The 14,905-nt window shown below is 34.2% G+C and overlaps 1 protein-coding gene across 2 annotated transcripts in view; it reads right to left on the reverse strand.

The window, feature by feature from the left end:
• LOC124640574 (fibroblast growth factor 22) overlaps positions 1–14,905 on the reverse strand; it is a 181,174-nt gene that overhangs the window by 20,512 nt on the left and 145,757 nt on the right. For both annotated transcript variants that reach the window (XM_047178393.1, XM_047178392.1), the window contains exon 4: positions 3,506–3,609. In XM_047178393.1, coding sequence (XP_047034349.1) covers positions 3,506–3,609 — 104 coding nt within the window. The remainder of the gene's footprint in view (positions 1–3,505; positions 3,610–14,905) is intronic.

Below are 14,905 nucleotides of genomic sequence, written 5' to 3' on the forward strand. Positions count from 1 at the left end.
CCTATGTCCAGCAGTGGACTGCTGATACGCTGATGATGATGATAAGTAAATAAATATTACATGAGAATATACCAACATACAATATGAATATCAAATTGTTGTTTTACAAATATGGTGAAATTTCATGATCCCAGATTATGTTTGTCCACGTAAATCCACACATTTATAGCCCTGAAGTTTTATCTTCCGAATATAAATAATAGAGGAATAATAAACTGAATATTCATGGAATATGCAATCTTGAAAACTAGGTATCGGTAGTCACGTACGCCATTTAGTTATTAAACGGTGACATCAGATGTGTCTGTAAGTACTTCATATTTTGTCATTTGCATGTTTTTATTAAGTATGGTTTGCATTTAAATGTGTAAGTTTATGAGTATGGAAGTAATTTACAGTCATATTTCATACATTTATTTTTGCCTCGCCTTGTTTCATCCATCTAGTTTAAATAGTGTAACGTTGTCTATCTCAAGATAAATAATCTAACGACCGATTACAATATTATTTCTGTTGTTTTGTTTTCTATGGATTTTAAAACTGACGTTACTGATGTTTAAATAAAATTACTTACATAACATACTTAATTTTGTTTAAGCTTGGGTGTTGCATACGAGCATACAAATCGCTCTTATACTACTACATTTGGGTAATCTACTTTAGTATTACCTAATTAACAATAATTAGGTTTCTAATGCAGCCTAGATTGCTACTTATAGAGAATAATAGTCCATTGCTTCAGTGTTTTAGTCATGTGGTCTGTAAGTTGTGTACAAAACGGGATAATTAAGTCACTTTTGTAATTTATTTGTTAACAAAGTCTGTACTCTTTCCCTTTTAATACAAGAAGTTTTAATCTTGTAATTTTTGAAGGCGAATCAAATTTTTTTTCCGTTTAAAAAAATACCTTTATTTTGAATTATTTAATAAAATAATCATCAGAAAGAAAAGTATCTGTAAGACTATCCTTTTATAAAAAGTATTCCTACATAATTAACAGCCTACCTAATAACCTAAAAATAAATTCAAACCTTTAACCAGTAGGTAGTGAAAACGACAATAATTAATACCTAGCTGTAAAAAGTTTGTTTCTTAAGCAATTAGATAAATAAAATGCACTTTCGCCTCTCTTCTGGCGGCGCCCGGATCCAATTACAAATAGGTAAATAAATTAATGAGCTTTCTTTTTTGTACAATTTCTAGGTCTTAGAAAAGAGTGACATAGTTTTTGTAACTAAATATAGAATCCTTCTCAAAATAACATTGTATTTTATACGACACCAGCTTCTGCCAGCGGTTTCACCCGCGTACCATGAGAATTACTCCACGAACTCGGATAAAAAGTGGCCTATAGCCTTTCTCGAGAAATGGGCTATCTAACATTGATATCCAATAATTCCTGAGATTAGCACATTCGTGCAAATAAACAAACCAACTAAAGTTGTTGTTACAGCCTTTTTATCACAGTCACCACGCTTGCACAATGTGGGTTTGATGATTTCAGACTATACATACCTATAGTTCAGGTTTCCTCAGGATGTTTTCCTTCACCTTTTTATCAGCCATTGGTGTCCAAGATATACTTAGAAAGTACATAGAAACTAAGAAAAGTTGCATTTACATACAAACAAACTAAAAGTACTAAAAATAACGACATTTCTGAATGGTCTAAAATAATTGTAAATGTCATCATTACTTTTGAAGTTTATGTCTTCATCAAAGTTTTCATTGTAGATAATTTTATAGTGCTTCCGAATTCTGAGACTTTGTATGTGGAATGCAATAAATATATAGACAAATAGCCTGGTGTGGCTCAAATCAAATTATTATGATGGCATTTAGATTTTATCATCGTGTAAAATTAACTTTATAAATGTCATATTTGTGCAAGTATGTACTTCATCCCAAAACCACTTCATGTCGATTTTATTCATGAAAAGTCTTGTGTAGTGAGTGCTTAGTCCCGTTCATAGATTTTGCTTTAATGAAAATATAGTTAAGTACATAGATAGGCCAAATTACCAGTACAAAATTATCTTGACAAACTACAGTTATAAAGTTACATTCAATTAGAATAAAAAAGCATTAGTGTACTAACTATTATCATAAAAACCAAAGGCTACTTACAATTTTATAGATACAATATACATACAAATCTTTAACACAATTACCGAACAAGATAAGTAGCATAATTAGTAATAAATCTCCCGTTGCCCAATAATTAACGTAATAAGATTAACATTAATTAATATCATTATCCTAATCTCTCCCGTGATTGGTAACAAATCTTGTTCGATCGCCGCCATTTTGTTCAATTTCCTGCGTCATAAACGTAATTAGTGTTAGGTTCTAACGGTAGATGGCGCTCATGATTACGCAGGCTATTATGAAGGTTATGGTATTGTCTATGTTTAGACATTACGTTGTGCTAATAGTTTTAGGAAATGGAGAGAATTGTTCTTTTTCATGTAAACATCGTGCTGTAATCCATTAGATATATAATGGTGTAAAATGAACATACTGGCTGTATTTTTAAACCTACATACCTATGATGTTTTTGCACAGTTATTTCATACGACAATCAGGACCCAAAGGAAGCCTTGCTTATTTATCTTTACCTTTTAAAAATATTACAACGAGTCAACAATAAGATTGATGTGAATTTTTCAATTCCAAATCATATTTCGGAATAATCAAACATTTTCAATACACGACTTAAAGCCCCTCAAAGCCCCGCAATTTGCTAGCAGCTGGCAACACTAACCGGCGCGTTGCGCAAGCGACGACAACCGGCGACCACTCCGCGTTGATAGACACATCGTTTGTTTTTATAATCTATCAACAAAAACGCGGGTATTTTGATTCACCGTCTGGCAACACTTAATTTTCGTAACGTGTTATTGTTTTATTACATTTTAAAGGTCTTTGTTCTTTCGTCAGTATTAAAATAGGGTAGTACCTAAAACTTTCAAAGGATAGGTGAATTTATTTCAGATGTTTATTTTATTCGACATGTCCAAGATAGGTGTCTAAAACCTAGCCTTTGCCTTTTTAAAAGAATCAAGTCTTAATGTTCTTTTTTTTTCTATAACGCATCGTTGAAATTGCAAATTACCAATACCGTGTTCGCATATCATTAACACACAATATAGCCCTGTTAACATAAACGCTTTTTTTTACAGGACCAAAAGATATGAAAGGAAGTCGGCTAAAAACAGTACAAAAATGCTTGAAAGCTTGAAAGCTTAACGCGCTTTCTGAAATGAGATGGAACTCATTTCTATCGTGAGACATGTACTACGTCGTGTGATAGTTCTTTGGTAAAAATGGATGCGCAGACCTGGTTGGGTCTAGGATAGTGCCCTTGGTGATAATAATCGGAGGTCGTAGCAATAAAGGTGAAAAGAGTGTGGGAGAAGAATGGACTGTGTGATATGCAAATGGTCTAATAAGGTAATATGGACGTGATGGTTCTTTGATAGAAATGGATAAAGGTTATACTCACATGAGCGTACTGGAATCCGCAGGCATCCATACAGAGGTAGAGGCAGGTGGAGACCCCCTGGATCGTCAGGAGGCCTGCATTGTACGTCGCACGCCGAAGTATCGCTGTGGACAAACAAATGTATTCATTAGTTACATATAAACATTGAATCTGACAAAATGTTATATAATGGTCTGTAATGGTATTGTATGTAGATAAATGAATAAAAATGAAACTTTTAAAAATTTCAAACTTTTCATCTATTTTACTTATTCTCAGAGCAACGGTTATTTAACTATCAAATATTTTGCCTATTTTTCTTAAAAATAAATGAATTAAAGTTCTGTTCCTGCCTACATGCATTTGTTGGTTTACTAATTTTGATTTTGAGTGAAATGGAAAAGAAGAACATAATTCAGTTACTTTATAGAAAATGTCCAAGATTTTCAGGCTCGCGCTAAGCGTATCAAAACGGCTATAAAATCTAAACGAGTGATATCCAGTAACTATCTACAGAGTCTAATAAAAGATTTATTTATCACAGTCGTTCAAGCTCACTGATTGTCAAAGGCGCGAGAACCGCAACCAGTTTTATTTGTCGCTAAGAATCTCCACAGCTATCCAAAATGATGTAAGTTCCAAGTTCAAAACGTTTCCTTATAATAAATACCGGCAGTACATTTACTACGAGGAAGTAAACACCTTGACAAGTCTGCCATGAAAGAGCTCATTATGAAAAACGATAACTGTCATGGCAGACAATCGACTAAAAACAAATCGGAACATCTTTCACATCTCTAAATGCGAGATAATCTTAAGTGTAAATAAAGCGCGTTCCACACTCATTGAGTCGACTAAAATGGCGATCTTAATAGTCGACTATTTGCATGACAACACTATTCATGCGTCTAATGTTGCCAGTAACAAATTCAACGCGTTTCAAATGGTGTCCGTAAATATGGTAAGTTTAAATGGGGAAAAGGAAAAATATGTTAAGGTCAAGACATGGTTATGGAGTATAATGTAATACTCATGTAGTTTATGGGAGGCCAATGGCCGTAAATATTGCATATATTATATCACCATATGTTCCACTTACTATCTATGAAAGTATTTACGTTTTTGACATACTGAATGGCTTTTTTATTGCCAACACTATAAGTGCCGATAGTTGAAGTGCATATAAAGCATCCTTGAATTGGTGAAAGTTATTGAAATAAATTGTTTAATTAAACTCTTCCTAATCTTTAAACAGAATATTTGAAAGCTTAAGTGAAGAAGGCATTTTATTTTTGTCAACGATGGGACCAAACGTTGCTTAACATAATGCAAAGCTTCAGACTTACTTATTCATTTGTTTCGGGTCGTAAGGATACACGCCCACCCATCTTAGCTTTCCCAAATAGTCAATGTATTATGCATGGATAACTAATAACACTTAACATTTGTTAATTTATCAATCTGTCAGTTACTTTGGTTCCGGTTAAAAAATAAACATTTGCTTCCCAACCTAACTGTGAGCAATATTTGTCAATCATCTTGAGTATTCGTTAGTGTATGTTTGTCTTTCAATGTTAATCCCCGAAACTACTGAACCGGTTTCGGTGAGCGTAGGCTTTTACGCTCAGCTTTGACGTGTGTTTAGCCGCATCGTAAACTTTGTACTGACGTGTGAAAATGAAAGTTGTGATTATTGGTATCATCTAGAGATGAAGTAGCGTAGTCCACCAACGGTTTTTCCTGATTCCCTTTGGAACTACTCCACTTGCCCAGACAAAAAATAGAATACCTAGACTAATTTTTAAGCCTAACATGACATGTGGGCTATCTAACACTGATTTTTTTTCAATTGGCCAGTGGCATTTACTTGGAGTAAAATAACTTTTTCGAAAAATTACTATTTGAAGTCTCAAAACTCTCAAATTAATTAATCTTTATGAAAAACAGAAAAAAAATATGTTTCAAAGACAAAGCCCTACCCTTTATCCCATATATCGTTTGAATGCAACAGTTTTATAGTTCGAGATCCAAAATGGCGTCGTGACAATGCGTTATTGTAACAGAGCATGTGAAGATGTTACTTAAACGACTGTATTCTGACTGCTGAGCCATTGTACGTGTGTTCTCTATATTAGATCATATAGATCTGGTGAAAAGTCTCAGAAAATAGAAGAAATAGCTAAAAACTGGGAGAACATAACCTTAATCTGATAAAAGATTTGCGATTAGAAGTCTTAAAAAACTCGAATTAAATAATGATCTCTACAAAAACAGAAAAAAAAACATGATGACAAACATCTTTTTCCAAAAAACAGAAAAACAAACAACTTCAAACATGTAGTTCTGCCCCTTAATCCGCAGTTTTATAGTCCGCGATCCAAAATGGCTTCGTGACAATGCGTTATTGTACCACAGAGTGCACAGAGTATGTGAAGATGTTACTTAAACGACTGTATTCTGACTGCTATACCATTGTACGTGTGTTCTCTATATTAGATCATATGAAAGGGTTATAAACGGAAGCATTTTGTAACAATCTCAGCTAGATTGCGTTTAATGGAGGGTGGTGTTATGAAGCCGTTTATAAGCAGGCTTTTGCTGTAGTAAAATGTGTAAATATTAGTTATTTTGTGTGCAATTTTTTTTTTGCGTCGTAACATTATTTTTGTTTCGGCTTGAATAGCGCTTAAATACTCGATTTATATTAATATAGTGAATTTATGCCAATCTGCTCGGTAGAACGGAGCGTAAAATCCGCTGGAGTAAAAAGTCCGTGAAAGTGCCTTTAACTGTTCTTTGAAATTTTTGCTTCAGTTATTGGAATAAAAAATAATCATCAATATGGTAAATTAGAAGTACAGTAAAGTACAAATAGAATTGACCAGTTAATCATTTTCACTGTAAGGACTTCCTACCTGCCCATACATACTCATATCGAAAGTCTACACATCATACCATAAACCTCAGTTCTCTATGTAGTCTAGACATTCCAAAATAGAACAAAGCTAAACAGGAACTCTAGTAATTAACGCGAACAGAAATAAACAAGACTTCGTTTTGTAATAAAGATGTACCGTCTATCTGTACTTGGCAATCTCTGTACTCAAACTTAGCGATACTTGCAGAAGTTTCACATGTAAACTTTGTTGCAAAAAACGGACTTCTATTGCTCGGAGTATATGTATTGCTAGCATTTATATGTATTTGATATTTAAAAGAGTAGTAGGCATTGGGTTGCCCAGGTAACTGGGTGGACGAAGACGGAATGGCAATCGCTCCTTGTTAAATACTGGTACTCAGCTGCATCATGCCTAGCCTTTTTTTTAACGACGTCAAAAATCATCAAATGTCCTCTCCCGCTGTGGGTTAGCAGCGGTGATTGAGTGTCAGACTCTGACTGACTGAAAACCGTCGTGTTCCGTCGTAGGCCTTTTATGTACCAGGGCCGCGGCAACTCTTTCAAACAATCCCGCAGCCCCGGATCATGCCTAGCCTGACCCCAAAATGATTGGGAAAAGGCTAGGCAGACGATGATGAAACTGTGTAGACTAGAGAGCTCTTTACGGGGCCGTCTAAAAGTGCAGTTTAATTTTAAAGTGATAAACGATAGACACAGGATTTTTTTACCATACATATTGGATAGAGTGGTACTTTTCAAAACATTTACATTGTGCAAAGATCAAAAGATAGCTACAGGGGATGTTTAATTTAATTGTTATTAACACGGTGAGGTAAGTAACTGCCGTCGAGATATCGAACTGAATCTACTCAATAATGTGCGCCAAAGGAAGTGGATTGTATTATTCTTAAGATAGGATCTTTGTTTGAGATATGTACGGCTATTGTGTGGCTATTAGTGGCTATTTGAAGATGGTAATGATGTACTTTTGTATTTGATACAATCTAAGTATACTAAGATTTTTTATAACTAAAACTAAACCTATACATAAGTATTTTCATTAAAATACAGAACTTAAAACTAATAAGTAAACTGATATATTTTAATTGAATTTAATTGAATTGAAGAGTTTATTTGATTACTTCAACAGACTACTGTTTCGATTAGAAAAATATTTCAGTATTACATAGCCTCTATTTCTGATATAGGCTGATTATCCGGGTGCACGAATTAGTTCCCACGGGACGCGGGTGAATCGCTGGCAGAAGCCAGATGTATCTTACTGAAGGCATAAAGTCTTTTAAGGTCCATTTCATTACTCTCGACCATTAAAATAGCAAGATAACTTTAATTTGACGATTTGATCTCCAGCTTCCGAATTGTCTCAAATGTACGAAGTAACAATTGACTGACTCCTCGAAAGCTTCATGAATATTTATTAACATAACAAATATGAATATTCAGTCAAGTGGAGAGGTTAGTTTATTTGATTGTATTCGTTACTGAAATTAATATATTGAATTGTTCATGAGGCTATTGTTCTTATGTTTAATATAAGTTTTGTTGTAATAAACCGAGTCGTCTTGCGAGTTTTGTGCGTCAAACAATACTTCTCATGTTAAGCTTAAACTTTACAATTACAAGATGAAAAAGTTAAATTAACTATTTTCTTCTAGTGATGTTTTCTTCCTATGCTTTATTTACTTGTGCTCAGTATTTCTTCTTTTTCCTCCTGCCCTATTCCCAATTTTATTTGGGGTCGGCGCAAAATGGAAGAGGATGACCCTCTTCCATTTTTCCCTGTCACTCGTCATACTGATACTCATTCCCTTCCTATACATGTGCTCAGTATTTCTTATAGTAGGTATTTTTGGTCCAACCCTATTGTCATCTATTGTTTATATCTCTAATTAATTGTCTGTTTTATGTATTTATTACCGTTTAAACTAAAAAAAACTTCTGGATTAAATGTTACGTCTAATACTTTTATAAGTTGAAAAGAAAATAAGAGCCCCCGTGTGTGAAGCTCCCCACTTTAGTTGTCACGACTCTGCTTGACGTTCAAGTGTATCGTTAACGTATCGGCGCCCGCGGCGTTCCTCAGATGCGCGAGCGCCGCTGACAATGTCAAGTGACGAGCGGTAGGTCAATGTTGTGCAGGTTTTAAATCGGTCTTTATTTTTTTTATTTTTTGTTAAAAACTGTTGTACTGTAAGTTCTTCAAAGTGTACGTTAGTTAGAGTATGTTTAGGTCATCATCCTCCGAGCCTTTTTCCCAATCATGTTGGGGTCGGCTTCCAGTCTAACCGGATTCAGCTGAGTACCAGTGCTTTACAAGAAGCGACTGCCTATCTGACCTCCTCAACCCAGTTACCCGGGCAACCCGATACAAGTTTAGGTACTGGTATTAAATTGGATATTATTTAAATATACTTACATACATATTTCTGTCTATAAGAATATTTATGCTCATTTAAGTAATTGATATTATAAAGTAAACCTTTTTAAAACCGAGTTCTTACTTATATTAACTTTGTCAAAAAAGTTGAGAAAATTACAGTATTTTTAACTCATTTATTATGTAATGAGTTCCTGCTGAAACCCTTTATGTAAGGTAGTCATAACAGGTAAGCATAAAGAATTATTTTTATACGTAACTAAAATACTGTCATTGATTTTTATACCGTCTCTTATCTGAGTAGGGTGACGATGCAGTATCATACAATTTGTTCGACATGAAACATTTAGGAGTACAGGATATTGTACAGTCGCGAACATTAGTTGTTAAGCCACTTGTCACTGTTTGAATTTTATCTGTATAATGCAACCGGCAAACAAAAATTAAAGTTCCGAATTCAAAATAAAGATTTAACATCATTATCATCTGCCTAAGTAGACTTAAATGTGGATTTACCATTGGCAACTTATTATGATCACATGTCTGTAGATTGCAGGCATCAAGTGAATCCCTTGAAGCCATGTTAAATCGTATATTCTTTCGATCTTTTAAGCCACCAAAATGCTATGAAAGACGCTCAACCATTAACGTCAGTGACTGTACAGAGTAATAATAATCCTAATATTTTAATTGAATTAAACAAATCGTGATATGAATAAAAAAGGGTACGGTTAGTGAGATGTTACGATAACTTTTGGTAAGGACGATTGAATGACGATTTGTATTTTGGAATTATTATGTTTTTTAAAATTGAATTATAGACAATCAATAATTTAATTTACTTTAGCCGTTCGGTCAATTAAAGTTGTTAAAATTAATTAATCTTAATAAAACAACATTCAAACATAATTGACACTATTCAATTGTTACAAGTTTTTTTATCCTTATTTCACAAAAATAGTCATGTAACCTAGTCGATAAATACAGGGTATCGATAACTAATAAGAGTTAATATTCACGTTAAATAGCGTGAATGGAGTGTCTTGTGCAATTTGCCGATACTGAGCTGCAGTGAGTGGCCGCCAAGATAGTAATGAGAGCGATTGACGGCTAGTGAGGGGATGTAGTCGATTATTACGAGGATTATCGATTAATGAATCTTTATTAGATTTATGGTGTCCAAATCAGGTTAAGGGGTTAGAAATGTGATTAAGATTAGATTGTGACATTGTAGAAATTATTTCGATAAGATGTAAAGACGTTCAATGAAGTTACCAGAAAAACAAAATACATAATAACGTAAAACAAAAATTAAATATTTTTTACTGTGTGTAAATTACTTTGCAGTATACTTATGTTACTTAATATTTATCGATAAGAAAGTATTGTCGCAACTGCAGCTTCACAATACGTGCCCCCGAGGTGTAAATCACTAAATTGATACAAAATCACCCTTAAATACATACGATCGACACTAAACGATGCTAGCCGACTAAATAACACACTTCAGTGGATGTTAAGTGAAAATAAAATGTAGTTTAAAGCTTATTTAATATTAGGGTCAGATTCCCCGAGCTTACTGTAATGGCTTCCCATTAAAAAGTATTGCACTTGGCTGACATGCTCTTCAAGGCTCAAATAAAAATAATGAAATTCTTGAAATGTTACTAATTATTGAAATGGATAAAAATCCAATATGCCTATAATATTGTTATTACTTTTCCTAATGAAAAGAGAAAGTTCTAACACGCTTCATTGATTTACCGTAAAACTTACTATAAAAGACAATTTCACAACTCATTGGAATGAAATAAAAATAAAAACGTAATCATAGATCACGTCCAATAGATGGCGCTAGTTGCGCAAGCGGGTAATAGTGGTCAGTCACGCGACGGCCACACACGACCGCGGACGTGTCAAGAGCAGAGCAATCACTGTTATTTATCTAATTAACGCTTGGATAAAGCGGGCACGAGTGTTTTCCTTTATTGTAGGGCTCAAGTACGTAATGATCGTAATGGACTAACACGTTGGGATGAGATAGGCAGGAATTTATTTTTACTGTTGTTCGATGTTGGGATTTATTTACTGATGGATAGTTTTGCTGAACGGGGTACTATAATGGATGTCAAATTGATAACAATCCCAACATGTAATTCATTGATAAAGGTATAAGCGACACTGAAAAAATATGCTAAATTATCTAGGAAGAAGTAAATTAAAACATGAGTTATTTTATCAATACAAATAGAAAAAGAAACCCAGTGCGTATGGCCTAATACACGTTATATCTTTAATATTAATACGCAATCATTTCTTAGAAAGTGCGCTTAAATTCTTCAAGGCCCATTCACAAATTCTTGATCGAAACACAAACAAAACAAATCCATTTCAATCTGCTTACCCAACACTTAAAGAAGCTATCAAGTACACATAAAATTCTATAATTATACCAAGATTAATAGATTCAAACGGCCAAACCCGATTCGAGATCTCATTTCCCCTACATAATCTGTTGTGGCATCTTAAGTAGCCAGTGTAAATATAACGGGAAGTTTTTATCAGCTAGTCACCTCTTCACCTTACTTTATCAGTTACTGTGACGTAAGATAACTGTCTCATTTTTACCGCATTTATCTTAGGTATCCGTCCGGTGGTACTTGAAGAAATGCTAAGCGATTGATATTGTTGTAAGAATTTAATTAGAAGGTTAACTCCTTGACCTGTTTGATGGCGGAAGATTTTTTATGGGCGCTCTGTAGTTAGGATGACAATATTACGATCATTGAATGACCAATGGACTTGTTGCTAAGGGAATCTAAGATTGACTGGGTCAATGTTTGAAATACGAGAATCCAGATTCATATTGTATTCGATTTTTGGTAAGAAATAAATACCGAAGCATTGGAAACTAAGTAGTAAAATCTTGTTTCAAAGAGTAAAGCGACACTTCCCAAACTGTAACCGATCAACGCTCCCGCAAACCTGAGTCATCGAACGGACGTCAACAAAATTGCGTCAATAGTTTCATTACTATACTCGAAATCATTAGGCAACTTAACGTCAGGTAAACAAAGATAGATAACAATACATCAAGACACGTCAACTAATGAAATTATAAAGTGTAAGATAAAACCAAAGCTGGTATAAATAATAATTACGGAGAAAGTTGGTAGCATTGACGTGCACTGAGGCCGGTTTGGGCCCACCGTAGCGACGATTAGATTATGACTGAAAATATTTGGTCAGATACTTTATTAAGTAGTTTGTCATTGGGATCTGAGATTATAGCTCCTCTATCTATAGATGTTGGGACATTTTAGATAGTAAATGATGTGCCTCTGGGAATGGGAAAAATATGGAGTGCAGCAGGTTTATAGTCCTTAATTAGCTGTAGGAAAGTGAGGGAAGCGGTTTGTTTAATAGCAGGGCTGGGTAGAAAGCTAGTAAGTTACTACTGTTTAATAGATTGTTTCGTAATGATATCTCCTGTATTACCCGTGGTGTACGAAGGCGTGACGATTACGATTTATTAATACCTGTTAATGGGAAGACTAATGAATGTAATCAAATACGTGGCTACATCTGTACGGTAAAGGATGTAATCTATGTTCTAGGATTTGTTTTGATTTTACTATAAAGTATGTTCCGTCTTACACGTGCAGCTTACAAAAAATACTCAGACATATGAATCACAAGCAGAATTCTTGAGACCTAGAACAATGTCTAATGTTCTTGCGACAATGTCGCGACGAATTTTACTGGATTGTCCTCATCAAACTGCTAATAGGAGCTATTAATTGATTTATGTTCATTGACCATGACAGATAGACCGCAAATTTAAACTGACTATCAATTTCTTACAGTACCGCCACAATTGTTGCCATAAATCATACAATTCTGGGCTGTTTAAATATCAATAAACTAGATTTGGTAGTAAAACTATTTGACATTGGCAACTCTTTTTATCTTATGTACTCCTTTATATATTGGTGTTACCTATTATTTTTTCTCACAACTTTAATTGGAACTGCCAATATTGTTTATGAGTTTAAATTAAAATGCGATCTTATCATAGGCTTTGAACGTGTAATTGAACTAACAGCACTTACGGATTAGTTATCAGAAACGAATATTGAAATGTATTTTTCGATTTGTATAGATGCCAATGTCTTAAGTAAAGTGATCTGTAGTAATGTATTGATATCGAGTATTTCCGTGAAACACTTTTGCCAAATGCATCTCAAATCCTAATACGATTGGTATTACATTATCGGCTACTACATATGTTCTCTATGAATCACGTAATACGCCCACAGACTTATCACAAGCAGCAGCACGTGATACTCTCACGGTGCTGTCAGTTTCTAGGTTCCGAGGTCGACGTTCGGCCTTGTTCGGCGATTTTCGCGCGACTTCGCTCGTGACGTCACTCATAGCGCGACGACGTGCTCTCGCGCACGTATGGCACCCCTTTAGTGACGTACGCGTGCGTAAATATCGATAAAAGCGGAACAGTAAGTGTTTGTTCACTTTCGTCACATGTTTGTTTAGCGGTGAAACAATTGATTTTCTTGTGATTTCTGGAATTAATAGGATACAACGGTTTCATCGCTAGAGTTATGTTCTTGTTATAATTATAATTTCTGTGTTTAATAGCAAACCAAGAAATTTAAGAATTCATAGATAGAATAAAACAATGTCGTCATTCATAAATGCACATTGCAAGAGTGACGATAGATTTATTTCAATCTCTTCGTAGATCAATAATAATTTAATGAGATCACAATTTCTTCGGGATATAATTCCCAGCACTAATTCTTGGTTTATTACATGACAGTGCGATTAGTAGATGTCTATGACAGTTATACAGCGTCGGTTTGATAAGAATAGCGCCGTTAGATCTATTTTAACACGAGGCCGAGACAAAATGTCGTTTGTAATCGTGAACGCCAGATGACTCACAATTAGTCGTATTTACGCGTCATATAATATTTTGCGGGCATGCGTGGGATGCAGTATATCGATATTTGCGGTTCGCCTTCAACTTGTCCCATCACTAAAGCCGAATATATTGTTTCGAACAAATATTTATTGCTATCAAAAGTAATTTTTAATATTTTTATGAATGAGTAATTTATTCATTAGTGAGTGTTTTTGCTGCGCAAATGATTAGATTATGTAAATTAATTGCGGTTGCGGTAACAAATTAAAATTTAAATATTGACATTTAGTGACCCACGCACGGCCAGAAAGATGGTATTTTCTCTTTTTGGATGTAAACAGAAGAAAGTAAAAGCGATACAATTTTAGATTCATCATAATCAACATCTTATCGATAGATTGATACGCACAACACTAATCAAACAACATTTGAAGACAGTCACAGTAGTTCCTATTTATATAAATGTATGTACATATTGTTTTTACATTACTGTAATGGATACATATACATACTATCTGGTTTCGAATACGTTAGAGTTTCAGTTGCTGTACGTTTAGCTATGTAAACAGTTTATGTACGGGAAATAATACAAATCCGATATTTATAAATATAACGAGTATATTTAAAGACCTGGAGATTTATTGAATTACAGAGTTTTTAAGGGTCCTTCCTAATCGATTTCCTAGATCACTATATTAAAAAAAAAAGAAATCCATATTTAAGTTCTCTCAATTCTGCTTCTTACTTTCTATTTTAAGAATTGTTTCAGGAACAGTTGCCAAGTGCATTATAACAAAATTATGTTAGCACATTATTTCGCTAGAATCTTGTTGCCACGCTGTCTCAGATATTAAATAACGTCTGAAATTCATGTATTCCTTACAACCGACATTTCTTAGATTTTCGGAGACAATGCTTTAACAGTTTGGCCCAACCTTTGAATCCTGGACTTGCCTAGCGGTTCTTGTTCATAGAAAGCAACTTTTGGAATGGGCAACTAGAATAAAATGTATTTATATTTTCATAAGAGTTTCTAAAGGCATAAATGAAATAAAATGGTTTGACTTTGCCTTAGAAGTTTTCTTTACGGTTCTTTTACGTAGCATCAATTTTTTGGAACCATGCAATTAGTACCTGAATTTTCATAAAAGCCTGCAAAGGCCCATTTCACATAAAAAC

The sequence above is a fragment of the Helicoverpa zea genome, chromosome 21, assembly GCF_022581195.2.
Source record: "Helicoverpa zea isolate HzStark_Cry1AcR chromosome 21, ilHelZeax1.1, whole genome shotgun sequence".
Taxonomy (NCBI): domain Eukaryota; kingdom Metazoa; phylum Arthropoda; class Insecta; order Lepidoptera; family Noctuidae; genus Helicoverpa; species Helicoverpa zea.